General features: G+C 38.0%; 2 protein-coding genes across 2 annotated transcripts in view; one reads left to right on the top strand and one right to left on the bottom strand.

Moving 5' to 3' along the window:
- Window positions 1-367: 367 nt before the first annotated feature.
- LOC111269662 (uncharacterized) lies at window positions 368-12,240 on the bottom strand. Its single transcript, XM_022849424.2, has 11 exons — window positions 12,106-12,240; window positions 9,920-10,066; window positions 9,427-9,637; window positions 8,538-8,775; window positions 8,083-8,173; window positions 7,489-7,668; window positions 6,604-6,816; window positions 4,730-5,234; window positions 2,892-2,933; window positions 1,650-1,759; window positions 368-821 (listed from the first exon to the last, which is right to left on the bottom strand). Exons 2-11 carry the CDS (start codon window positions 10,064-10,066, stop codon window positions 684-686), a joined length of 1,875 nt encoding a protein of 624 aa, XP_022705159.1. The 5' UTR covers window positions 12,106-12,240; the 3' UTR covers window positions 368-683.
- A 1,614-nt stretch (window positions 12,241-13,854) lies between these two features.
- The window catches only part of alpha-Man-Ia (alpha-Mannosidase class I a), a 42,404-nt gene continuing 28,935 nt past the window's right edge, over window positions 13,855-27,323 (top strand). Inside the window, exon 1 of the mRNA XM_022849420.1 lies at window positions 13,855-17,020. Coding sequence (XP_022705155.1) covers window positions 16,364-17,020 — 657 coding nt within the window. The 5' untranslated portion in view covers window positions 13,855-16,363. The remainder of the gene's footprint in view (window positions 17,021-27,323) is intronic.

The following is a 27,323-nucleotide window of genomic DNA, read 5'->3' as shown; positions in this document are numbered from 1 at the left end:
ACGCCGAAAAAGTCAACGACTTGATGCAAATGAAACATCTCAAGTATCGCATACCACAATTTTTACCTATTATATGATTTTGTTGCGACCTGTTATAACTTCAAGATAAACTTTTCAAAATTATGAAAGCTTCGAACGACGTAGAACTCTGTATCAGCATACGACACACTGGCGCAAACTTTGGCAAGCGGAGAACAGCTACTTGAATGATGGCAAATTTATTTCACCGACTCCTTTGTTTGGATTTTAGATTTGTAGGTTGCATTAATCAGGAATTTATTATTAACATGAGTATTTCAGTACTTCGCTAACAGCAGTAAAATTAAAAAAAAACACGCAAGGCAAATAATAAAATTACACTGAGAAGTACTATCATAAATGTTACATACAAAATATGTTTATTAATCTAATACGCCTCAATTTCCGAGCCTTGACATGCCCGTCGTCACTTCGATGTACATAGGATAGCGTATTTCGATTATTCAACCAATAGTGATCTACACAATCTCGCTATATATTGTAATACAAAATTGAGCACTTATATTCTTCCGTTTTAATTATACAATTTTTCATTGTGTTTTGCTCCGATTATGAATATTTCTTATATATATATATAATATATATATATATATATATATATTATATACGAAAGCCTTATTCATAGAGTTGTGCTCAGACGAAAACTATTTCGATGGAAATGAACCCATAAGGCAATTAAGCTTCTCCTTGAATACTTCGAGATCATCTATTTTCTTCTTTGCGATCGTAAGCTGCTCTCTTGTCGTCACCAACTCCCGTTGAAGATTTTGGCATTCCGTTCGCTGTAAAAAATTACATTAGAAACGAGCAAACGTCGTATGCCCCGTAGCATTGATCACAAAAACTAACTAATTGTTTCATACATAAAATGTATTCAGCTCGCGAAAAAGCTCATGATACTAGCTTAGTGCCAAGTTAACTAGGTTAAGGATTTATCTTGGTCTCGCATAGGTCCTCAAAGGTTTTTGTGATCAGTGTTAAGTTGGCCTTTGAACGGTCCACAATTTACGGTACTCGAATATTCATCGATTGCAATTAACACAGAGCTAAGTAAGTATCGTAAAAAACAAAAATATTTGCTTTTGTTATTACTGTTCAAAATGTAATATTCTCATCAATGAAGCTTCGGTGTAACTAGATCTGTCCGTGTACCCATAATCCATCTCATTTGGAACTATGAACGTTTTGGCTCATATGGAACTATATCATATCATGCGGTTTCAATGGAAGTAAAATGTTAATATTTATGAGACATATAATTATTGTCGCTAATCGCTGATCAAGACTTTTAGCTTCTTGAACTGATGTATAGACACAAATAAGGAGCTCAGTGTCGTATAGCTAAAGCAATTCATTTTTTGCGAAGGTTTCGACTCCAATACCCCCGCAATATACAATGACACCGATAGCATGGTAGGCATCCATTCCAAATTTAGCGGGTAGTGATATGATACACATGCTGAGCAAATGTGGTGAGCTAAAATTAGGCATCTAAACAGTGAAAGCAGTTACTGAGTCTCCTCTATGGATCGAATTCAAGAGCTTACGGCTCTGGGTCTACCTACCGCGGAAGGCTGAAGCAAATGCAACAGCAGTGAATGCAAGGCTACCTTTTTTTCTCCTTCAGAGCGTAATTTTTCCACATCCCGGCGTGTTTGTTTCAGGGCTGTCATTGTCTCCTCATTTCGCGTTTTTAGTTCCGCTGTCTCACTAACAGCAGCTAGAAACAAATAGTTGCTATAAAAGTTAGTTCCAGGTAGAAAAAGAGCATGCTGACCTCATATCGAGCTTGTATATATATCCTTTCTGTATTCACGTAAGTCGTGTAATATGTTTCGCTAGCAGGGCTTGAAGCAGCGACCCCTGGTGTCTTTCAACAAGAACTTTGATCGTTTAAGTCATCGGGCCGATATTTATTTTTCCATTATACCTTATCAGATTGCTGTTGGCTTTTTTTCCTAATCTCTCGTTCATTGATGTTTTTTTCTGTTTTCTGGCTTTCAGTTCATTGCTGATAAGCATGATATTATTTTATCAAGTATCAGGATTATCACATTGTAAAAAAGAAATCCCTTTCACGGCCTAGATACGACATTTGCGGTCCAGAATATATACATATGTACCAAGCTGGTGAATGAAAGATCTCACAATGATTCGTTAATCTTCGAAAATATTCTTATTAAAGATGCTTATACTTTTGTCTCACGTAGCTCCACTGAGATGGCTCTATGTGAATCATTAGCAAATCTGTACGCAAAAGTCGCTCATGCCTAGAAGCTATGACGCTGAATCTTAAATTATCCAAGTACTAGTACATCTTGCGACTATCCTTTGTTAGAGAAGTCGTTGAAACTGTAACTATGTACGTATTATTTCCCAAGGTCAACTAAACAGAGCTAAAACCTGTGTCGCTATCGTGGTCATCTATGATATGGCCCGACTGTACGACTTTACCTTAGTCTGGCCCATATAGCCCTGAAAGTAGTAATATATAGAACCCAACGTAATCACTCCTATAAAACTTATAGATGATATTTTTTTATTTTAGAGGATAAAACTGGTTTAACAAACATTTGATGCAATACAAAATAGTATTTTCGTAGGCCAAATAGCATCCTTTTGATATCTGTTCTGAAAAATCCTGTAACTTCCTGTAACTGACATCATGCTAAATTCGCATTATCTCATTGAAAATTATTGAAAAAAGCTGTACTAACGTTCTAATGTATTTTACCCGTCACTATCACTTGATTTAGTATTGTAAATCAAGTGATAGTGATGATTTCGAAAAAATATACTGCTTTATAAAAACGCATAGTGAAACACATCTAGATAACTTTATAAGGACATACCAGTCAACCGGCCCTCGCATTGTTCGAGTTCGTTCCTCAGCTCTGAAAAAATTAATGAGATCGTGCTATAATAGCAATTTCAATTTCATTGTATACAATACTGTAAATATTAAACTGCATTATTAGACTATAAAAAGTAAGTTAGCGTAAGTAAGCGACACCATAATATACATTTCAAATAGAACTTGAATGAAAAGTTTTTTTATTTAACTTGTCGCTAGCTAGGACTACACATTTTGCTCTGTTTTGACTCGCCCGACGAAATGGTTATATTAGTGATATGGCAAACTTGAAGCACTTATACACTTACAATGACATGTTTCCCCCCAAATATCCGTAGACGCTATATCCTTATCACTTTCTGAATTTATTAGAAAAACAAGCAGAGTAATAAAAAAAAATATGCTACTACTTATTATTATTATTATTATTAAGTTTGGTAAAATAATACGGCCCAAATAGCTGCTATTGATATATTCTGCGTAACTGTCGGAACCGGAGGATCGTGTGATTATTTAAACTATGCCATTACACCAAACTATATATATACATCATCCAAACTAACGGTTTTTTTTTTATATATTGTTTCGCACGTCTATGCTTAGTATACACATTAGCGCTACCCAGTATATTCTGCGACTTTTGCAATCTAACCGAAGTGTGTTTGGGCCTGCTTAGACTGAACCAAAGTTTTGAGCTAGCAGATGTTGCAGAAGTTGTTCTATCAACTCCTTGTATTAGCCCCGCTGGCCCATGGAAATTGTCCTTGTTATCCCACTGCACTGGTCTCTGCCATAAGGCCGGTTCCTAAAATGAATAGATCTTGAGTTTTTGCTATCCCGCTGTCCTACTTCAGCAATTATATCACAATTTTTCAAAATTTCTGTGAACTGTTTTTATCCTGAAGTTGCCTAAATTCAGATAGCCTATTCGCACGTTCGTACTTTATGGCCCTGAACCAAGCGTCTCTACTTCTGCGTCCATTATGCCGTACTCCGGCTGCCGTTGAGCCGTCACTGTGCTACCGTTCATTCCGTCATTCACCCTCTTTTGACTATTTCGCTGTTCCAAGGTGAAAAGCAAAACTGACGTTAAATTTCAGAGATGAGGCCACTTAAGAGACCACGTGGGAAAGGAGTATGAGACCACTAACATTTTTCCGAAACGTTTAACCGTTGCCTGAGGGAGGCATATTCAATCAACCCGATATCAACACATATAAAAACCGAGCATTTAGCTATTTTGAAAATGTTTAACCGATAGTGAGGTAACTGTCGAAAAAATATATATTCACATGGATGTCATTGAAATTTGCAGTTAGGTTTTTCATAAACGAGATTTTGCATAAACGTTTATTTATCTAGAGATAACCTCTTCGTTATCATAGTTATGCTTTTTAGTCAGGAGAGGACAAGCTGAATTAGGCCTCCCCGATTTGCGGATATTGGAGACGGTCACTATATTTATACAATGCAGATATACGTACAAGTTCGCCTTCGCTCGCATTAACTCGAAAGTTAAAGATAAAACAAGATTAAGTACTTCTACAAGTGTTCAACATATTTTTGAAATGATCTAATAGTACATATGTTTCAGGATGAGGCATGTGTTAAAATGTGGAAGTTGTTAATTGAAAAAAAATAAATGTCTTTTTACGATGTAACAATAATTATTCGTTTCGGTATTGCTCCGTATAATCATATATTTGTGCTAGTATATTTCTGCGTCTCGATAGCAGCTTTTCTCTCCGCTTTTAATGGTATTTATACCTCACTTCCTCTTCAATAATATGTGGCATTAACTACCATATAATGAACTTATATCAACAAGCTACATACCTGTGACACGTTTTTCAGTAACACAGATTTGGGTCTGCAAAACCTTCGCCTCAGCGATCCTCCGGCTGCTTTCAAGCGCTTCCTTGGCAACTTGTGCTCGCATTTTTGATACGGCCTCTTCCTGATCGCGCAGCCGGATTAATGCAGATGTCAAACTGCGCGTGGCAGCATCCCGTGCAGCCTCAGATGCATTAAACTTAGCCTCGGCCATGATGCAATTGGCACACGAGGCACCTTCAGGTACCGGCGGTTCTGCGGATATTATTTTACTGTTTACCGGTAGTCGAAGCGATTGCTGTTGAGGACAAAGGAGCAGCAGAGCGACTATTTTGTCTTCCGCGGAGTCACCTTGAAGAGCGTATTCAATGTAATGATGAAGACTGCCATCGGCCAATGCCTCTTCAACAAGTGGGTGTCGAATGAACCGAAGAGCAGCTGCGGGCCATATAATGGCTGGCTTATGAGCCTCTTTCAGACTTCGATAAACCTCAATGAGTGGGACGTACTATGAGAAATAAATTAAACTCTGTAAGAACTGTGTCCTCGCGCTATATGACATTTTAGCACAGACGTGTCCCTACAACGCTAAAAGCCTAGTGTCGCAGTATATCAGATAATGCAAATAGAACATAAAAGGTATTTTTTGAAAGCTTCAGGTGCAATGAATACAATGCGCCCTTATAAACCAGGAATCTGGTGTTGATAACGCAAACACTTCTTACTTGTGCCAAGTTGAAATCGTTGCATTGAATCGGTATATATAGAATTTTCGTCAAAATTAATTACATGTTTTTGTATTGAACGTGTTAATAGGTACAAAAAGAAGAATATAACATGCAGTCACCTCTGAGTTCAGTCCTCGAGAAAGGATAAAGCTCAGTAAACGAATAGTTTTACCAATAGGGTCATGGTACGTCGATATTCATTTTCATGTTAAAAGCTTAAAGCTACGAAAAAGGTGTCTCAGCAGATACGGTCAAATCAGTTAATTGAAATTAATTATTAGAAAGGAAGCAAATAACAAAAAAGTTGACTTAATCACGCTTGATTCTTTCAATTTAAAATGAAATAGCTTAAGTAGCCTTCATTTTGGCGGGAGACATATGGGTTAGCGTTATGAAGCTAAGCTTGCACTCTTTCATTCATTTTATTGTTATTTTAGTTAGATTATCTGTTACTGTCATAATAACTGCTGGATATAGCGACCATTAACCATAATTCACGGTTAATGCCGATAAAAAAGACTGGTATGTTTTTCAAAGATATCAAGTACTAGCAAGGCTATTCTCGCGATCGAATTTAGTTATTATTAGATTAGATATGCATCGGTAATGGCTGCGGAGCCAACTGATTCAGCGTATTTCGATGCTGCTGTATGTGCCAATATAAAAACAATAGTTGAAATTGTCTGTTTAGCTTAGGCCAACCCATTGATTCATCGCTGAAGTCGGTCGGCTGCAAGTCTCATTTTTCCATCTTAAAAACAAATGACGTGGCAGTATAACTCCGATTTTTGTTTTGCGTTAATAATTTTTAATGAAAGAACTTTTGTCGATAAAAACTACTTGATATCTTCGAAAACATATTTTGTCGGTACGAAGTGCGTTAGTGTTAATAATAGTAACTTCAAGCAGCTACAAGTTTTCCTTTACAACCTATTTTCTGTTTTCACTTCACAACAGAGGTATGATTTCTTAGACAATTATGCATTTCCGAAAAAGATATCTCCTGAGTCACTTTTTTCATCTCGTAATTTTTATTAATAAGTTAAGTTACAACTATCGACGCCGTGGAAATGTGTAGTTTACTGAACGCATTTATCCTCCCGAAAATCTGCTTCGAGTTTAGAAATGCTTCGGTTTTATGATATTTACCTTCTGAAATTGCTCTGTTTCGGTTTCCTCATTTTTATAACAGCCAAAAAATTCTACCAGTAACGCGGATGTTTCTAAGCATGAGAAACAAAACCGTATAATTTCCGTGATGATTTCGTTACCACGGGACTCGATCAGAGTGTCAACGATTGATGTCAGCAGGTGCAAAGGGATGGCCTCCTTGGGACTGATGGAAAACACTTTGCCATATATCTACCAATAACAAAGAAAATTGGTAGTTAGGCAACAACTTCCAAAGCTTCAGAGGCAGACTTTTCGCAAATATTTGGTCTTATTTATATTCGTCTAAGATTTGTCAAATTTCTTAAGAGTTAGTGGGACTTTCAGCAATTTCCTCTATTCAGAAGAAAAATAACTCTCAGCATCAGCATCGCATAAATTTAACATTGTGTGTTAAATGTAACATTTAACACGTCCTGTATATCGAAGACACGACAACTAAATTCTACTTGAATATCATAGAATATGATGGATTGATGTTTTCACTAGCACCACCACTAAAAACCCTTCATCTATATTGATATCACGTAATTGGTCATTCAAACAATCAAGTCGAGGATAAAACTTTCCTTCGTTTCTTATATTATATTAGTACATTTTCGTGAATTTATTAACAAATTAATCTACTTATTTGTTTTTATATCTACACATAACAGAACAGGTACGTTGTTGTACCGTATCATATCCATGAAGGGCCGATTGCTTAAAAGACAAACTATCACTGACTCATCTAAAACGATTTGTTTAACTTTACCAATTATTCTTACTAGCATAGGTCACACACATTGCTTCTAGCACAGTGAAGAGGTCAATATTTTCTCAACTATTCATATACAAATTGAATAATATTTACATAAAGTTTACCTCAAGAGTGTCCGCAGGAAATTTCACTGCAGTCATCTGAAGAATACTTCTAAAAGTGGCATCATCACGGCTTGCGTCTTTGAAGAGTTGCCGAATGATATTAGCATACGGCAACGATGAGACAACTTTCATAAACGAAACAACCTCACGACTCAGAAAGGCTGGCCTGTGCTTTATTATCTAAAAGCATACAGAGTTCGAAACAATATACAATGGCGACCTAAAGAATTCATTTTGGGCTCCATTGACTAGAACGTTGTAGCTGTATAACGTAAGTTACCACCATTATTATGAAACAACGGTAATGTTGCACTTTCGTTGTGAGATAAGACAGTCATATATTTGATATTGACTGATTCATATTGGATATTAATCCATATTCACATGTATCGCGTGGTTGCATGGTATATATTGTTTACGATATTTGAAGCAATGACCCCTCCAAGATAATTAGCAAATTACCATGTCAACATACATTGCTTCATATCAAACGTACAGATAAATCAAATAGTATTGGTTCGGGAGTAACTAACCTTGTCCAAAGAACTTCATTGTTACCAAAGAATCTATAAAATACATCAAAGATTTTATTACCTTTTGATGGAATTTTTCCACAAGGCCGGACCCAGTCAATATTTCTGGAGGAAGTACATCCCCAAGCACTCTTGCATTGTGCAGATAGGACCTAAGTAATAATAGTAGCGTGGTTTTATATATGTATATATCAATAAGAAGAAGTGTCCATCCGATTGAGTTAATCACGAGTAAGATGTATTATCGTGTAAGGTATACTGTATTACAATCGATACCCTGGTCCCTAAGTAATCGATTCATTAGCTGAGTTATGCACATGTTGAACAGCAGAATGAATAGGTGAAGCCACTGTTAAGCATCATAAGATACGTGCAAGAGATAAATGAATTTCCAAAGCAAGTTAATGCTTTTTTGTGAAAGTGGATAATGACATCTATTGGATATACCACTTAACTTCTTACATAGCTAGCTCATAATTACGCATTGTTGTGTGCACAGAACCTGTTTAGTATTACCTCAAACATAACAATGCTGGCAGGTGTAGCGGAGTTTCCTTGTTTACGTTATCTTTCACCAGTAAACTACACGCATGCGTAAGAAGAGTAGTTAGCTCTCGCGTTGCGGAATCGATGGCCCTGCCCATTACAATAGATGCCGAAAGCAGCTGCAGTTCGTCTGTAGTGGCACCCGTATCCACGGTTTCCATTAATTCGACCACGGACTGCTCCAAAATTTTCGGCAACTGGATACCACCTGCGAGAGTGAAGACTTCGTCTGGCTTTACCAAAGTTACTATCGAAGAGTATTGCTGTAAGTTTTCGAATACCCTTATAACCTCTCTCTATGCAAGGCACAGCAAGTTTGGTCGCGTCCTAATACTTCTCTCATCCTTTTAAGTGATATTTTGAGCTATATTGTACTTCTTAATTCAGTCTGCAAATTCCTTCATTTGCGGTCATGTAAAAGCATGTCCATCGAAGACTTTCGACCCTTTTATGCGCCCGCAAATTTGACTTGGCAGGTACCAGCGGATAAGAATCTCAGAAAGAGACTACGATATATTATGGACAAATATACAGATATTACTATAGACAAATAATTCTACGCTGCATACAATCAATTAAAAGCAGAGTATTTTCCTCGGAACCAAAAATTGAAATATTTCTTTATTTCTCTTATTATGTGATATTTTAACTCAGTCTTTACTGTCTTAGATATATGAGGCTTAATAATATTATAATTACACTTCCTTATTCTCGTTGCATTTGATAAAGGTATGAGTTAAGGCGTTTTTAACTTGTTATCAAACATGTCAGCAGAATCTTTGGGGAAATTTTCTATCAAAATAAGAGCAGGTGTACGTGCAACCCCGTCCCCCTTGTCGCCGTTTTTTGTCCAAAATACCTGCTGTTGCGAGGTTAGCTAGTGCGAGCAAAGTCAGATCGTCAGTCGAATCGTACAGCGCTATAAGCGTATCTTGAGCTGTCTGAGACAGCTTCACGTAGCAGACATCGAGAACGAGGTGCGTCAAAGCCTCAATAATCAGTTGCTTCTTTCCTCTTCGGTGGTCGACGTCGCTGTCAGTGCTTGGGCGATGATAGAGCAGGTTTAAGAACTAAAAAACATTGGAACAATTTCGATAGACGCTTAATACTATTCTATCATTGAAATGAAATCGATGACGGAACGAATCAAAATCGTGTTAGCATTAACTATATCACAATACTGGCTTTCTTCAATGCGACTCATTATATATGACGGATGATGAACATCACTAATTATTGCGCTGCTAGCTATTATTTATCGTTTCCATATTATGCACTGAACACCCTGTCGTAAACCTACAGCCACAAGGTCGATTTAACCAAAAAATGTAATAACACAGCTTTCTACAAACCAGTCCATTCGCGACAGATTCTTTAGTATGGGTAGCGGTCCTAAACGAGCCTTTCATTTCAAGTAAGGAACGCGACGCAACCGCTTGTAGAGAGTTGCTGCCATCATGAACGCTTCCTTCTGATACTACTGACATGGCGGCTAGCATCTATTTAATAGAGACAAAAGCGAACTGTGACGTAACGTTTTACTAGAATCTAAATGCTGAAACATTGCAATATAATTTAGAACTCATTCAAAAACTGTACTGAGAGACGCATAGTCTGGCTGAGTATTATATTAGTCATCATGATTCGGTATCGTGCACTAAGCTATCATTCATGAATAACAAAATAAAAGTACAGCTTACTCTTTAAAACCTACACACTAATAGGTTAATAACTTCTCTCCGTGTAGGTGCAGTAGTCCTTTGTTTTTCTACTTAACTTAGAGGCACATGATGTGGCCTACTTTTTAATCTGGGCCTAGACATACGTCGACCTTCCAGTAAAAATTCGCACAATGGGAAAGACCATGGTGAATAATATTGTCAAATCCCTTCTCCTGCTCGGTCCTTCCAGTTTATTCACATTGAGTCCCCTACCCTGCTAGGTCCTTGAAGCGATGCTAAACAAAATAGCAGAGGCCTGTCGGATGAGGGACAGCTAACAGTCAGATATGAAAGAAAGTTATTTAAGTCACACACTGATTATCAATACTTGTTGGTCAGTAATGAAACAATAGTTTCGTTAAAATATTAAAGGTACGGTGTTCAACACCGGCCATATTATAACTGTCGCAAATACCATTTTTCAGAATTACGTCAGTCTTATTGTTAATTAAAACCCTTTCTAGCTGTTCTTTATTCAAATCTTGCTGGGTTGTAGATTTCTATGTATACACATTTGTATAAACATTTTTCATTATTAAGTAGTATCGTTTAGCTTTTTTTAATCAGAATTAAGTTTTAGAGAATTAAACCATAACGTTCTCTAGCTAACATTATGCTCTACCAGAAGAATTTGTGGAATTATTACTTCGTTGAGCTCGGAAGGGAGCAACGATTTGCTCCACGCAAAATCCCGCATTAATATTTATGTGCAAGGGAATTATCTGCAATACGATTCCCATGAACCGTTATACTTGACGCCTAACTCACCCCTTTATACTTTAAAGTAAATTAAAAAAAGGGAAAGGGCCGGCCATGTATTCTTGTTGTTCCGCTTTAAATATTGATCCTTATATGGTAGCTGCAAGGAGCTCCATTAGAAACAGCATTTTCCATTTGTTTTTCTCTTACATTCCACCAGCCGGCACGAAAAAAGAATCGACAATGGCTTTGTTGGTAAATAACGTCTAAGCTTTATAGGACTTGACAGATTTCTATTGATAATTAATTGTTGCAGTTGATTACATGCAATTGTTTCACATTCACATTTGAAAATATTCAACGAACGCAGAAATAGAACTCTTTCAGTAAAAACCTATTATGTCCTAAATAAGCAGCTATCCTATCTAACGAACTCAGGATACGTATAGACAGAGAGATGCATAAAACGTGCATGCGGAACCACTGCGGTTTTGAGTCGCGAAGATCTGCACGCGGTAATACAACCTTATCTTCTGACGAGCCGAAACTCGTCCGTTTTACTTCACTCTCCTCTATTAATTTTAGGCTAATCAGGCTGCGCACGTATTTCTATTAACACATACTTGGCCACTACAAGGTCGTACAGCTTTGTTATGCCCAACACGCCGAGAGATACTGGACACACGTCACACATTTATATGAACGCGCGTCGATAGTGAGAAATTAGTCATACTATTCAGGTCACGATCACACCGTATTTAAGATGCGACAAATAATAATTATAAAAGAAACAGTAATTATCAAAGAATTCGGAATTACACAAATTATAAATAGAACCAGTAGAGTGTATTATCCTTATTAATATGCGATATTACAAGCCCGTATTCTAATAGTCTGTCCTGTCACTAGAAATAAATACATCCGTTCAGAGCTACCGTTAAATAGGGTTTTCTTTAACATAGGAATAATTATTTGACTTTTCTCACCTTATATGTAAGTAAATGATTATCTTTTGCTAGATAGTGCACTTATCACAGCCAACGGAAATGTAGTTGAAACATAACCCTCAAAAGATTAACAATTATAAGAATATATAAGAAAAGACAATTATAACTCACACAGCTCCTCTTGAGGCCTTTTATTGGCGAAAAGTTCCCGTCAGCTGATGACGATAACCTGGAATGAGTTGGTACCACTTCGTCCACCGTACGAAATTTCGATGGGTTTCTGGTAAATACAGAAAGGATGGAGCTTAAACAATATTTACTTCAGCGAGCCCGCCATATGGGTTTACAGATGAAACGGGTCAATGTCAACAAAACAGACTTGCAGACGCTTTTTTAAAAAAAATGCTTGAGGAACTCTCTCTTTTAACGTTGCAGCAGTGTCATAAACGGGGCAAACGGCGATTGTTAAAGCACTTCAACTAGCATCGACAACATTTAGCAAGCGATAGCATAAAACAGTACACGGCCTTTCGATGTGATTGCTTCAATTACGATATACCCAGTATAATGTATGCTGACGGCGGCAGCAGTGCTGCAACGCACGGATTCAGAATTTTTATGTCGACCTTAATAGTTGCCAATAAAGTAAAAGTGTTTTCATTCATCGAGCCTACGTAACAGCCTTTGAAGTATATTTAATAGCATTATCTTAGTAAGACACACCTGCGTTTTTTTAAATAATTGTATTTTGATGAACTGCATTCGCCGAGGTCATTCGAATCTATTTTGAATAACCTTTAGCTAACGCGAAAAAGGTAATAAACTTATCAAGAAATAATTTTCTGAAAGTATAACACATCTGTATAACACTACCCCTATTATCGTAGAATACGGACGTCATGTTTTAGGCCTTTTTTACTCTCTAAATTTTTTTCCCTGCACCGATTTGAACAACCTCCCTGTTTTATACTTATTGTTATTTCGTGTGTGTTATCTAGCCGTAACTTACTAGATGTGTCAAACAAGCATTAATAATACTCAATTTCTACAAACATTGAGCATAGAGGATACTAACTGAGCAAAACTGGAAGAGAAGATTTTAATATGTTCAGTCCAATATTAGAAACTATCATGTTACTGGAAGCTAAGATATCCTACTCCATTTCATAATTGTATCAACAGTGCTATCCTGTACATCAATTACTTATTTATTGCTTCTTTCCGAATAAATGATAGAGGTCGATTACGATCTCTTCATATTCTTGCATAAGAATAACGGCCAGTGGCATAACATACAAGTATATAGTATGGCTTATGCAGGCAGCATAAGATTATATATATATATATATATATAAATGGCTATCTTTATATGTAATTAAGCAGAGACAAGAGACCGGGTTTATTTTCAATATGTTACTTTCAGTGGAGACACAGACCAGCTAGTAGGGGCAGTGATGTACCGGCCTTCCATCTGTTTGACATACTTCTTATATTTCTTGACTCAATAAAACTAAATATTTTAAATTTGTATTGAAGGTCAAATTACCGGAAACATTAATATTTACATGTATATTAAATAAGTAGTCGTAATGCAAATTGAACTGGTACGAGTGCTGCAGCCAGTGGCGTCCTCTTCCGACTACACTAGGAAATTTCTGCCACTTGTATCTATCTTTACCCTTTCCTTCAATGCCGCTTCCCTCACTCATGTCCTCGAATCGTCTGCTTGAAACTGTTGTTGCTTCCGTGGCTGATATTAGCGTTGCTGTTTAATTCGACGGCTGATGTTGGCAGAGCGAGCGGTAACTGAGCGGTACAGTGATGGTGGTCGTGCTAACTAATCGTTTCTAATGGTGTTCGTCAGTCAATCAGCCGCTCCTTCGCTCAGTCGAGATCGAGAGGAAGTTGAATCACTGGTAGAAAGGTGCTGTCAAACGAGCAAACCACTACCGCCATTATAGATATTCTTAATAACATTGTTATTAGTGGGATGATGATGAGCGCTGCTCTAAAGTCAGTCTCGTTGGATAAATGCTGCTTGTTGCTGGGTTCTAGAGTGTTGTGCTGAATTGGGGGGTGGGGATGGCGGCAACAGCGGTAGCAGAGCAAAAGTAGCACTATCTCTGCTGGATCTATTCGGCGACAGAATGCGGATGGACAGACGTTATTTCTTACTCACCTAAGTTGGCATTCTCGCCATCGTCGACCTCTCAAATTGACTAATTCGCTTGATCGTTTCATTTCTGGGGTAGTTTTGTCGATGGTGGTTCGTTGGAACAAATCAAGGAACCGTGGAGTCACCGCTTGCGTTGGTCAGCCGGCCGACAAACTCAGCAGTTCTGACTGACTGCTTTCACTACGTGTGTGGGCTCCGCTATTTACAAATTAGCTCATAACCGGCTCTCGGCCCACTCCTTGTCCACCCAACTAAGTGGTACAAATTGTTGTTGTTGTCGTGTACTGAGAGGCGGAAGTGGCCGTGATTGGGTGGTCCAGTTCTGAGATTATATTTTTTTCAGTTGCTGTAGATCGACAATCTTCAGATCCTGTTCAATGGCCAGTGGTCTGAGCAGCTGGAAAGACGATAAATTGACGACTTCAATGGAATTTTGTGTCGGCTGAAACATCTTCATCGTTGCACTGGTGTCTGCAGTTATTAGTGCTCTCTGGGGACTCATTTCCCCAAACCCCGCTGTTTTTGTCTCCGTCGTATGGCCGATTGCTGCTGTTGTTCTCTTTGATTTGTGTCCACATTTCCTGAACTGTGCTATATGCTGGAAGTGCCTGTCTGGCTATCTAAGTAGCTAATGGCATTCGATCTGTGCTCGATGACTTTTACACGTACACGTCTAATCGTGAAGGTACATCGCATGATACGAGAGTGACAAATGCTGATAGCATATATACGAAAAGAAAGGTGTGTTCTACGAAAGAAGAGATATATTAGGTCACAACATTTTCGAAAGATACCAGACAAGCAATCAATATAGTGACGACGCACAGGAGATTAGAGGGACAGAAAGCAACAAACCTCTTACAGGAAGGTCATAGTCATTATCAGCTGAAGTAAGGATTTCAGTAGCAATCATTGCATCAACGGTTCGTCGACAGCTCATAGCAGCTGCAAGAAACGAACACGTCCATCTACTGAAAGTAACGACACTCGTGGGTGGCCGATTGCTCGTTCGTTCAGCTGATACGGCAAAGAACTCGGTTTGGGTGACCAAGACAGATATCTGTTTATTCCAGCTTCACGTTTGACAGATCGGATAGAGACTACGACACGTTACGCCAAAGGTCAGCTTGATCAGGGATAGAGGAGAGACCTCTGATGTGCGTTCCGGCCAGCTAATCGTATTGCAATATTCCGCGTCGCCGTCAGCGTCGTCCATCGTTCTCGTCGGCGGCGACGGCGGCGGCGGCGGCAGCATTTTTCGATAGGCGCAAATGCCATATGCTATTTATTGTATAGGGGCGGATTTATGGATAACCGGTCCACAGTGGATAAGTGTGTGTGCTGCTACAATAAATGACAACGAGCACTAAGCGACTCCTTTATAATCTTAGCAACTACTACAGCTAATATATATATATATATATATAAACGGTGACTTTTCACGACAGCAACGGTTCCAGGTAGCTTGTTAAGAAACGATATAAGCGTTGTTATCCTACGACCGCCCGCCCGTCCGCCCGCCCGCCCGCCCGCAAGTTAAATACATCGAATGAAAATTTTAAAGCACATATGGAAATATGTCGTATATCCTTCATTAAAATAGCCTAGATGCATTACCTACTTATTCACATCACTTAATGACATTGGCCCAAAGAGGGGAAGATCCATAGCATCATGTAAGAAGAGAAATCTGCAACAAATGACGAATGTGACGTCCAGTGTACAAAAGAAATAAAGCTTTTATTAGCAGTAATTGCCACAAGTAGCTGAAATGAGTTTGGATTAAACAAATATGCAGCAAGCCAGTCAAAACTGGGCTAGAAATAAATCGCAAGCTTTTATTAATAAGCATAGTGGTCTGATCAGTAAACAACGTTTTTAAAAAAGTATCGTTACTCCGGAAATAATCCGAATATACAAAAACACCTTAATACTCAAGTAATAATAATAGATCAGCTTTTCATGATGATCAACACAAGGTAGCAGATATCATGAAAGTGGCAGTATTTGTCCGTCTCCGCCGTAATCAAATACAACCGAGAGGATGCAACACGTAATACTTGTACAAACAAGTTAGCATTCAATAAGATGTTTAAATGTTAACCAGCCACATAATAAAATTTCCCAGTACTAAACCTTTAGTCTGCTGAAGCCTTACGGAACCACCTACGTTGATCTGCACGATCACTTATTGTTACACGTAATAAATTGACGATATCGACAACGACGACCTCCAGAATCACGGCCGACAGGATGTTATCTGCGCACCGTAATGCGAAGTACACGCCTGTATTAACAGCCGGGACGGCAATTAGCCTCGGTTATGGCCTAGGACGATGGCGAATCGTCCTCGCTCTCATGGCGTTGACAATGTGTGTCTGCTTCGTGATGTTTTTCTTCTTGCCTGAAAATTCGGCAATACGACAACCGATTCTAGATAAGCCTGTCAATGAATTTTTGTTGCCCAATGTCCCACATCATAGAGAGGTCGTCATGCAGCAAGACATTCATATACAACAGGACAGACAACGACTAGAACAGAAGATTCGGCGAGGTGAGAGTCTTTCCGGTGTTGCGTTGCAATTGGACCAGGCCGACGAGAGTAGAGTACAAGATAATGGAAACCGGCCGCGAGAGAATCTCCGCGAAATCGTGAATCAGCAACAGGTCGAAAACATGATCCAGAGGGTGGAAAATATCGAGAACAGTAACCGCAATGGAGCTGGAGATAACAATGGTGTTAGTGGAAATATTGAGGCCAAACGGAACAATCATATTGATGTGAATACGGGGAAAACCAGTGACAAAAAAAAAGGTTTGAGAGTGCTGCGAAGGGCAATCATAGACCCTAGACGGCAAGGCATCCCACGTGATGAGGAGACTCGACAGCGTCGCGAGAAGGTTAAAGAGGTGAGCAACAAATATGTTTGCTTGAATTTACTTACTTTGATTCGAAACAGCAGTAACACAGGTTGAATACATTGTTAGCTCTAATGGATTGTTTATAATTTTTTCGAACGTCAGTTAGTTAGCCAGTTTCTTATAATACATTCAATATGTTAAATTCAAAAACTCGCTCCGCTGTTATATTTTATTTAGTTCCAGTCTTGTAAAAAGTACACTTCTTTATGTAAAGAGTAATTTTAGTTGCTTAAAAGAGTAAAAAAAAATTATATGTTAACGGTCATTAATAATAGTCGATTTCATTTTGTTCTTTCTTTGTGTGATAACAACCGTAGAGCGCTTACTCCAGGATTATTAGTTTTACTCAAACTGGAAATCAACACCGTCTTATGGAAGTACTACCTATAAATAGGCCCATGAATAGGCTGTGTAAAAATAAATGTTTGTCACTTTACTGGAATTTTAAAGCGAGGTCACAGCTATTTGCTGTATTCCAGGTATACGAATAAACGGCAAGGTATTCATAATGACCGTAAGCTGATCAAGCAATTAAATAAACATAAAAATAGTTTTTCTGATGATGATGATTATCGTAATCTGTCCCCCCTCCATGGTAGAATTGTAACCTTAAAAACAGGCATTTCTAATACACTTATCAAAAATTGAGGTTATAAGGTGTTATTTGACATTCCAATTCATCTTAGACGGAACTTTAGTTGGTCTAGGTTTCATGATGCTTCTATCATTCAATGCTATAAATCTTAAGAACAATTCAGACGGTTACAGCTATAGGAAATATAAATGTGAATGATGCAATGCAGTCTACTATAAAGTGATCATGATTATTATTTTTGTATCTATTATAAAATGTATCACGACTTAATACATTTAGTAGCTAACGACATTGTGAAATGTCCACTCTGTAATTCGAATCGCCCTGCCATTATAAATACCATTGGGATATTTTGGTACCTTTCGCATCATAAAACCAACATGTCTCTGTTTCAATAATTTATTCGCATGTCCTTAAGGCCAGCAAGCAAGCAAACTTCAGGCCTTGATCTATTTCACGGGTAATGTGTCCAATCGTAGTACGCAGTTCCCGGTATATATATTTGCACCCCTCGTTAGCCTATTGGTGGTGGCAGTAGGTGTAGCAACTAATATTTAGGTAGTATCCTTACCCTCTGCAATAGCAATATAATCCTGGTCAACAACAGGCGTGCTTTTAAGTGTTGACCTTCAAAGATCTTTGCTAGCAAAGTGTTTTATGCGAATGTTTAGGCTCGAACACGAGACTTAGACAAAAGGGATTTCGATCAGATTCCAGCTGCATTATCGTCTCAACACTCCAGTTCCTGATACCATCGGATAACAGATCTTTGCCTGTCGGTATTGACTGAGTTGGCTTCGTAAACTTAGACAGTCGAACTACGTTACAGCAGCTTTAGCTCGAAACAGCCATGAGAACTTATAGTAAAAAATCACTCGACCTTCGCTTGTATATTATATAGGGTGCGCGATACCTCTCCTGAAACAACATTGGTACCATGTTACACAAATAGTGATCTGAAGGTACTTGAAGATATGAAAGTAAGAACTCCAGTTTTAAAGAAACACAGGAACCGCACTAACATGTAGTGCCGGCTTTTTTCTTAGTTTTTTTTTTCTTATTTTTTATTATATTATGAGGAATATCTGGCTTCACCGTTAGAGGTAATTAAAATAGAGCTTTTTATTTTTGTTATTTATAAGTATACGATCTGAGATCCTAAGCGTATGGCTTCAAGCGTGGAGAAATAGCACAATTCATGAACCAACTGATAGAAATCGTAGTCTTCGACTAAATTTCCCTTATTGGAGAAACAAACAACTTATGTTGATTGTCTTAATTGAACACTATAGTGCATGACTTAATTGTTCTTGTAAAGATACGCGTTTTATCTGAATCACGCACGGGTAATGGCGTCTCTGTCGCCTGCTATATGAATGTGCTGTCCCGGCCTAGTTTATTTAAAAAAAAAACAGTGAAATTAGAAGCCGCGTCTTTTTTATGACCTAAAATTAACTCCACACCAATTGTGCAATGCGTTAAATAGTACTTGTATATATACACCTAGATAGAGGGACGTGCGACATAATGAGAGAAACATAATTAATATGTAGTTCGATATTTATTAAATGTAAAACAGAAAAAGCGAACGAATTAGTTCCCTGGTAGATTATATTCAGCTTACTGAATACGTGCTTGCTTTACTTGTCCATATTGGCCGAAGTTTACCAGGGAAAGGTACTCTAGCAAAACATTGAGCTGCCCTAGGATAACGTTTACATTTATATGAATTATCTATATAACGGCTTTACTATTTGAACCAACAGAAAGTCAAGCTTGTCTTAAACTGATTACAACCCATTACTGTATTTTCGTTCAATTTCTGATTTCGCCTTTGATGCCAATATAGATTAGAAGCCCTATAGAAAACAGCTGTGCGGTCTTGATACGGTCCACATAATAAAATTATTATAAGTTAAAATACTTTGGTAACTCTGTTGGTAGTGGTGGTAGCGCCAGTGCCACGTAATTAGGTAGTACGCGACAGCCTTACCCTTTTGGCTCAAAACGATCGACTATCTATACGAAGGACAAGTAAGTGTGCGGAATATCTGTTAGTGTCGGCGAATAGCAAAAATGTGTTGCTTAATACCGGCGCGAATTGGTGGGATTATGGGAGATAATCGTTTATTGAGTTTTTCGTTTATTAAAATAATATCATAGACGTGCCAGACTCATGCCATAGAGACGTTTCACTCCGAAACTTCCATGTTTACACACTGTTTCAATTGACAATAAAAGACTATATTCATTTAAAGAACTAAAATTGGTAATAGAAGACAATGGAAACTCCTTACGTATCTGAAACCATGAAGGTCATGTTTGGACAACCATGAAAGATAAGTTGTTGTATGGTTTTACCTTATGTCGTTGTTTTGACGTCTATCCACCGCAGGCCAATATATGACAATAAGGCAGTCGAATAAAATGAACAGCTGTACCTTTTATGTTGTATAAAACATAAAATTGCGCATTTTGTAAAGCATGGAAACTAGGCAGCAGGTTCTCACAAATATATTTGACTCATTCATACTGACGGGAAATTTTTATAGTGAATTCGTCCTGGTAAAAGAATGGGACATATGAAAGAGCGTCCTGCAGGACATAGCATGTCTACTTCAGATAGACCATATCAACGGAGGTACGTGTCGCTATATGTGCTAGATCTGGCTTAGATAATATACGTACAGTGGCAACGTAGCAAGTAGTATATGTGTACGAAGGTATCCGTGCTTGCTTGCATGCACAAGACAGCTATGCTACTTTATATATTGTCTGATGATTTCTCACAAAGTCTACAGGAAACCTTTCATGGAAATAGGTAATTTGCAAGTTGCTTTTTAGCTATAAATTCTGATAAAATATTGTGATGAAATACAATGGTTGTTTGTGTCAAACATGACCGTTTTCAACGTGGCGAGATGCCTGTTGATACGTCCGGACGTGGTCTGAGAATGTCTCAGAAATTAACAGAAGTCTGATCTCTTGCCTCTTTTTTTCATATTGGCATTTGAAGGCAGGGCGTTTTACTTGTACATTCTCAATTTCATTTATTTACAGTCGCTAGTATAGAAAACATTTCCTACGCTGTGGCTATGCATATTATTATTTATGACATCAAAGATTAGCCATAAAGTTACACCTTTGTGTCTCGGAATTTTAAATGTTGTGGGATTTGAAACTTTCCAATTGCGGAGCAGTGTTTGCAGTTGAGAACTTCTAAAAAGGGCAGTAGCGGTCCTGGAATGGCCGGTCTGTGTTAATGGCCTAAGGATTGCTGCTTTAAGAATGTAACGATTGGCCTTAAATAGGTGCAACAGCACTACTCAACTAGGGAAATGTCAACAATAATTGTCAATGGCAACGTTTAAAGGTCAACGTGATTTATGTACGTTTGCTCTATTCAGCTTATGGAAACAGAGTTGGTCAGATAGCACTAAAAAGTTTTTTAATCAGATTGTAGTAAAATATCAAAGCCAATATATTATGAACGAGACGAATCTGGAGTTGAGCCTCCTGGCGAATATGTTATGGCGAACTGATGAATTAACTGCTGCAGGGTATCGGATTAGGCGGGGCTGGGCAGGGCAATTCCAACGGGATAACTGTTAATGGGTATTCAAACTATGGTTCTTTTTAGCCTAGGTCAGATTAATCAGATTATGTAAACAGAATCAAATTACGTAAACTAACGACAAAAAACATATGTATGGCAAACCCGCCAGTCCGTATGGTATGCACATATATTTACCATTCGTAACTCTATCGATCCATAACCCGAATATCCTCAGGGCTTTGAACAAGCCAGTGGTCGTTTTTTTTTTTATTGATTTTCCGACTAAGCTAAATATTTTCTTGTAAGAAAATAAGCGAGAATGATTGGCTGCTGTCTTTAAGCGGTTGAGTAGCTTCGTTCTAGTAATATCGGTGATGACAAAGCGAGCACTGTATCGTAGGCCGACCTTGGAATAGTTGCATGGTATAGTTCTGTAATAGGGACGTTGTGCGGAGATTTTTATTTTTTTAAGATCTGCCCCACAAGTACATGTTCCTGCAGTGAGAAGAAAATGCGAGAAATGCAGCGGGAAAGATATCTTGAAGGCTGCGTGGCTACGAGGTTGAGGTACGCGCACTTTACGCTAGTAAAGCTGAAGGAGACTTCAGAGTTGGGAAGTTCTGAGGCATTCCAGATTAAAAGTGGGTCAAGCAAAATATCCTCAGAGCGCATTTATCATATGTTCATGGTATAAGACGTGTTCTCAAGTACCTTACGGAATATTCTATGGGTAATAGTTTTGCTCGTTTGTAGCGCGGAATAGTTAAACAATGCATGAAAGTACTTGGACCATCAGGAATGCATTTTTCTGTCTTCCTGGGTAATTTTTTTAAAATTAAGGATTTTTTTAGTTTTACTGGTCTTTTTCATTGTGTGTATTTCATTGCCCGAAGGAACTTTTCTTAGCTACATAGTGACAAGCAACTGGAGTATGGGTGTTTACAGTTTTGAATTTCGTGCGCCTAATGCCGACACGTGTGATTGTGGCTGCTAACCGGTTGTATTCAGAACACGGTTTCCGTCCTCCAGCTGTGGCCATGTCATGATTTTATTGTCTCATTTATTACACTCAGCGAGCTTAAAATATGGAAATCATTCCACCTTTTGCTGGCGCTCTAGGATATATATTGTATTACACAATTTTTGTGCGAATATTGTGCCTTACATATCATTTTATAGCTTTCAATCGTTCTTTCATTCATTCATTAGGCGACCTATTCGGATATGCGTACAGAATATTATTATTAGGAAGGAAACCTGAGCTAAGATCCAACAGCATCCAACGCATTCTTGGTATGCGTAGCTATTAGGGTTATATTTTGAGCTATTTGTTACAGATGACTTAGGCCGCTTATGCTTCTGATTAAATTAGCCTAATCTGTGTGGTATATGAGAGCGATTTGATTTTTCCCGGTTTGTTCATCGGATCGATTTTCGAATCTCACCAAAGCTCAAACGTCCTTTTCTGAAAGCCTTAGACATCGGTCCGAAACAACAACAAAGCGACAAGTTCCATCGATGTCTTGCATGAGGAATAATTCTGGTTGATCAGCGTTTACTTGATAGTCTGTAACAGGTCGCCCTGTTGCGCGTAATTTACGGTAAAGGACAACATTCATTTTGTAGCTGATTAGAAACACTCTGTGGATGGACGATGAAACGATTACAAAAGAAAATCCAATTTTATCCTGTCGACGACAGAAAAAAAAAGTAGAGTAGAACTAACTGATAGCACCTGAGAAATCGACCTTATTTTGAAACAGAACCCTTAAAAGCTTTCCAGGTTGCGCATTGTGCGAATTGCTAGAGCTCTCCACTAAGAGAAAGTTTAGGTTTTCGTCTACGTGGGACACGTTGCTCTAACAACTTTAAAACTTTCGTGGAAACTCGTATTATTCATTGTGATTATTGTTAGTTCATCGAAATTTGTATTCAAGCCCAAAATAAATTTCACTGCAAAAACAGGAATAGTAATTAAATGCACCTAAAGCCTTCCACAGTTAAAAAAAATAATTAACAGTAACCATTACACCCCGTTATCTGGGTACATACACTATGAAGCCTGTTAAAAATTCATCGCAGAATTGTATCGTTTGGCCCCTACTGTCAGGCCACTTCTAAAACTGTGGTTGCCTGTGTACATATCTGCTTTAGAATGCACTTTAGACAAAAGGCTGCGAAATCTGGCTAACTCTGTTAATTTCAAAGATTCAGTATTTGTTTAATGACATCGGCGGCTTCAACAAGGCTTGGAAGACTTGAGAGTATTTATTTGCTTACAAAGTATTTTCAAATATTTACAATGATTAGTGATGCTAACCTAATAACCTGATTTAAGTACCGATCAATGTTTACTCGTCGTTCCTGCTTTTACATTATAAAACATGTATACATTGGATAGACAGTACCGTAGCTACATACTCTCGGACAGAAAGTGCTATATCACTTAGATCTACTGCGTGCATCCTGTCCCAGAGCAATAAGCAGCTGCTATTTGCGAGTTATGGATATATGACTTATGATACATTATAAGAATATCTCATTTATATCAGGAATGAGCACACTAAACAAAAAGCATAGGCCCCATCATGAGTACAAAGTGTACTCGTTTTCTAAAACCAAGGCTGCTATACTTTCAACAGAAGAACTATAATTTCTTAAATAGCTTCAAATTTAGGGGCAACAATTTATAAATCACTGATTACTTTTTAGTGTGATAAAAATTCCCATCAAGAGACCACGCCGTCATATTGAATAAAACAGGATCGTATGTAGCCAGAGTTTATGTGATATCTTTCTGCGAACTAGCGTAGTATTAGAAACCTTAGAGAAATTAGGAAAAAAATTCAGGAGCTTTTTTCGTAAGAAACTCACTCACTAAAGAGAGCTTACCCCCCCCCCCATGCCCCCCATGTGACTATTATTGAGTCTATATGCTTGATATGTTACCAACTTCACGTCTTGCACTACTCTTATCGTCGCTGTTAAGCGTATTAAATATGATACCATCTATTTGACCGCTAGCCCGCTGCTAGGGAATCCCGATAACCATACAGGAGATAATGTACTCTCCTCGGGACAAAGCGATCACACCTAACGCTCGTTGCCCCGTATCTAGTTTCGCTCTATATCTCTGTGGTATCGTTCTCTCGACCCTTGTTGTTTTTGTCTGCATGTAGTGTGCAATGTCGAGATAAAAGCGTTTCACTTTGCCTATATTCTCTTCAAAATATGATTATACTAGTACAATGCATTGGGCATAGTTTTTTACGCAACTAATTGCTTGATTTTACGTAATACTATTTCACAGGACCAATTAAGCGAGAGACATATTAACCAAGAAACTTATCACTTGCTTAAATATCATTGCATCCTGCGGTAGCATTTACCTCTCGGCTTCTAAGTTTCAGGTAGTCTTACTCTGTGTATGTTTCCACTTTTATAGTGATTGTATGCGGCGGTACCTCGACTACGTTAGAATGCAGTTCTGTAAGATGTGGAAGTGTTTCTCAATTTTTAAAACAAGGCCGAATTAAACTCTGGCATCGCAAAGTGTGAGACTAGCAGCTTTTCCTGAGCAGAGGGCGATCATTACTCATTAGGAGGGTGAGTGGGTGATTCTGTAATGGAAATGTAGCGGAAGGCATTACTAATGGTGCTGAATTACAATGACAAAGGAAACATTTATTTACTGTTCACGAGTGACAAAACGCGGAAAGCTGCTTCAGAATAAATTTTATGATATTGTTAGCTATCGGTTAGCTATAGGTATAGAAATACACTTTCTTTTTTTTTTTTACAGGGCTCGTATATTTATTATCACTGGATGCACGTCATAAAAATGCTCACATAGGCCAACATATAGTAATTGAAAGTGTGACTTTTACAGAAATATTAATGAACTCCATAAAGTCCAGGTCGGTATAGGTTTCATTCGAATTGAAAGCGATACTTTGCACCGTTACATTCAGGGAGTGATTGGCTTTTTCTGGGCATATTAAGATGTCTTTAGAAGCAATGCATTGTTCTTTTATTGGTATGGCAAGAATAGACGCTGTCGCCAACTAAGTTATGGGAGCTAATCGAAAATACAGGATATTGATAAAGTCACAAAATGTTATAATTTGGTAACTATACATCTTTTTGAATGCTTCAAAATTTTGAAAGATGGAAACTTCATTTTCGGATACATTAATTTACATTACGAACTTGAACTGCTGATGGTATTTGAGACTAAGCTGCAGAATGTTTAAGAATGTTTTATTGCATGTGCTGTTGCTTTACTTAGTTTTGATATACGTGTATAATAAACAAACATTGAATGGAAAGTTACCACGAAAATTATCCAATTTTAGCTAAAGTACCGCAGTTCGGCTATATCGATGAACCAAGCGGACCCACTTTTGTTCCTCGCTATCGCCTGTCATTCATCGATGCATCCAGTACGACACCTTTGGCATTTAGTTAACTTATTATATGTACTTCAAGTTGAAGTATGTAAATCAAATTCTCGAAACATAAACAACAGCTCTTATTATTGTTAGGTCTATATCTCGACAAGAAGCGGTAGCAAGAGCAGCGTCAACGCGTAACCGTCAAAGCAACAGCCAATTGCGAATGGGTGGAGTAATTTTCAGTTGATGTTACCTTTAGCTAAGTAGAGTCTTATGAAACTGCACGCCTCCTACAGCAGAAGAGGTCGATGTAATGTTGCGGTGGCGCCTGATAAATTAAATCATATTCAGCTGGGTATTCCTTCAATGGTTTCCTCTATTCGAGAAATTGACTACGATGTGCGGTCATAATGTTACCATTTTGGGGACAGTACGCACAAGCCTTGTTGAGCCCAAAAGGACTTATTTAACCATTGTCAGCGGCAACAGCAACGTTTAACTCAATGATGACAGGATTTTGCTATGAGAAATGATGTTCTACTTTTGATTTGTTACCGTGCAACTAATTTGGTTTACTAAATTGATTTCGGTTTTTAGCTTCTGTCATGCTTTTGAATAAATATTTACGCCAAGGAAGTGGTGAATTATATCTGCATGGCGAATACATAGGTCACTTTCGTTTCTTTTCGAAAGAAGGAAGACTTTCGTTTCTCTGGCCGAGTTATTTCGGATTCGAACCGATTTTGATCGTATCCGTGTTCACGAAACGATCGTTAGTTGTTGTTAGTGTTACCCTTAGAAGCAAGTGCGATACAAATAGAGAGTCAGTTCAATCGTATAAAATAATCTTAATTATCATGATTTAATATTGGTGTCAAGCGTTTTTTAGAAGTGTATGTTGTACTGTATAGATTGTTATTAGCATATGTATATACAGATAACTAGGAATTAAATGATCTTACTTCTAAGATGATACGTTACTGACCGGAAATATTGGGTGTCTCATAAAATAATAATACTTAATGAAAAACGCATACTTCTATCAGTAGTTTAACCGTTCACGTTTCAAATTTGGTTCACGACAGTTAAGGCCACTTATCTTGATATAAAGTCGCAAGATTTTTGTGGATATTGTGCCTTCAAGCCCTGCCATCTCCCTACCGCCATCGAGAAACTGTTACAGGTCTGTACTTTTGTAGCACGGTGAAAGTGGTCCAGTTTTCTCATTGCTTCGTGTACCGTCTTCTATTCTTGTTTTTTTTATTTTTGTGGGTAAAGCTATCTTATTATTTACCTTCTAGGCTACATTGTCAACTGTACATTTCATTGATATTATCACGCACTCAGTAATTTCTCATCGCGACTGCTTTTTTCGTATGAGTCTAGCCGTAGACTTTTTCATACCCTTATCACGAATGTATGTGTAGTAAAAATCATTAAAATTCTCATTAAAATAATCTGTAATCATATGGTACTATTGTCATCGATTAGATAAGAGTAACGATAATGGCTGAATGTATATCTGTTCATAAGTGAAAAAAACTGCGTTGGATGTAATGGTCCAAATGTTCACACATGTTCAGGTCATTGCATCATAGGTTTTTTGACTTCCTTTTTTCATACAGTTTCAATGTATTTCTCCTGCCACAGTAACGTCACATCTTCTGTCATTAGCAAACCGAGCTAGCTTTCACATAAAAAACTTATGAAGGTCATATGCGGAGCTATTTCCGATAAAACTCAACA

Source organism: Varroa jacobsoni, unplaced genomic scaffold, assembly GCF_002532875.2.
Source record: "Varroa jacobsoni isolate VJ856 unplaced genomic scaffold, vjacob_1.0 scaffold_1403, whole genome shotgun sequence".
Lineage (NCBI taxonomy): Eukaryota > Metazoa > Arthropoda > Arachnida > Mesostigmata > Varroidae > Varroa > Varroa jacobsoni.
Note: the sequence above shows the minus strand (reverse complement) of the source record. Positions and strands in the feature narration are given on the sequence as shown.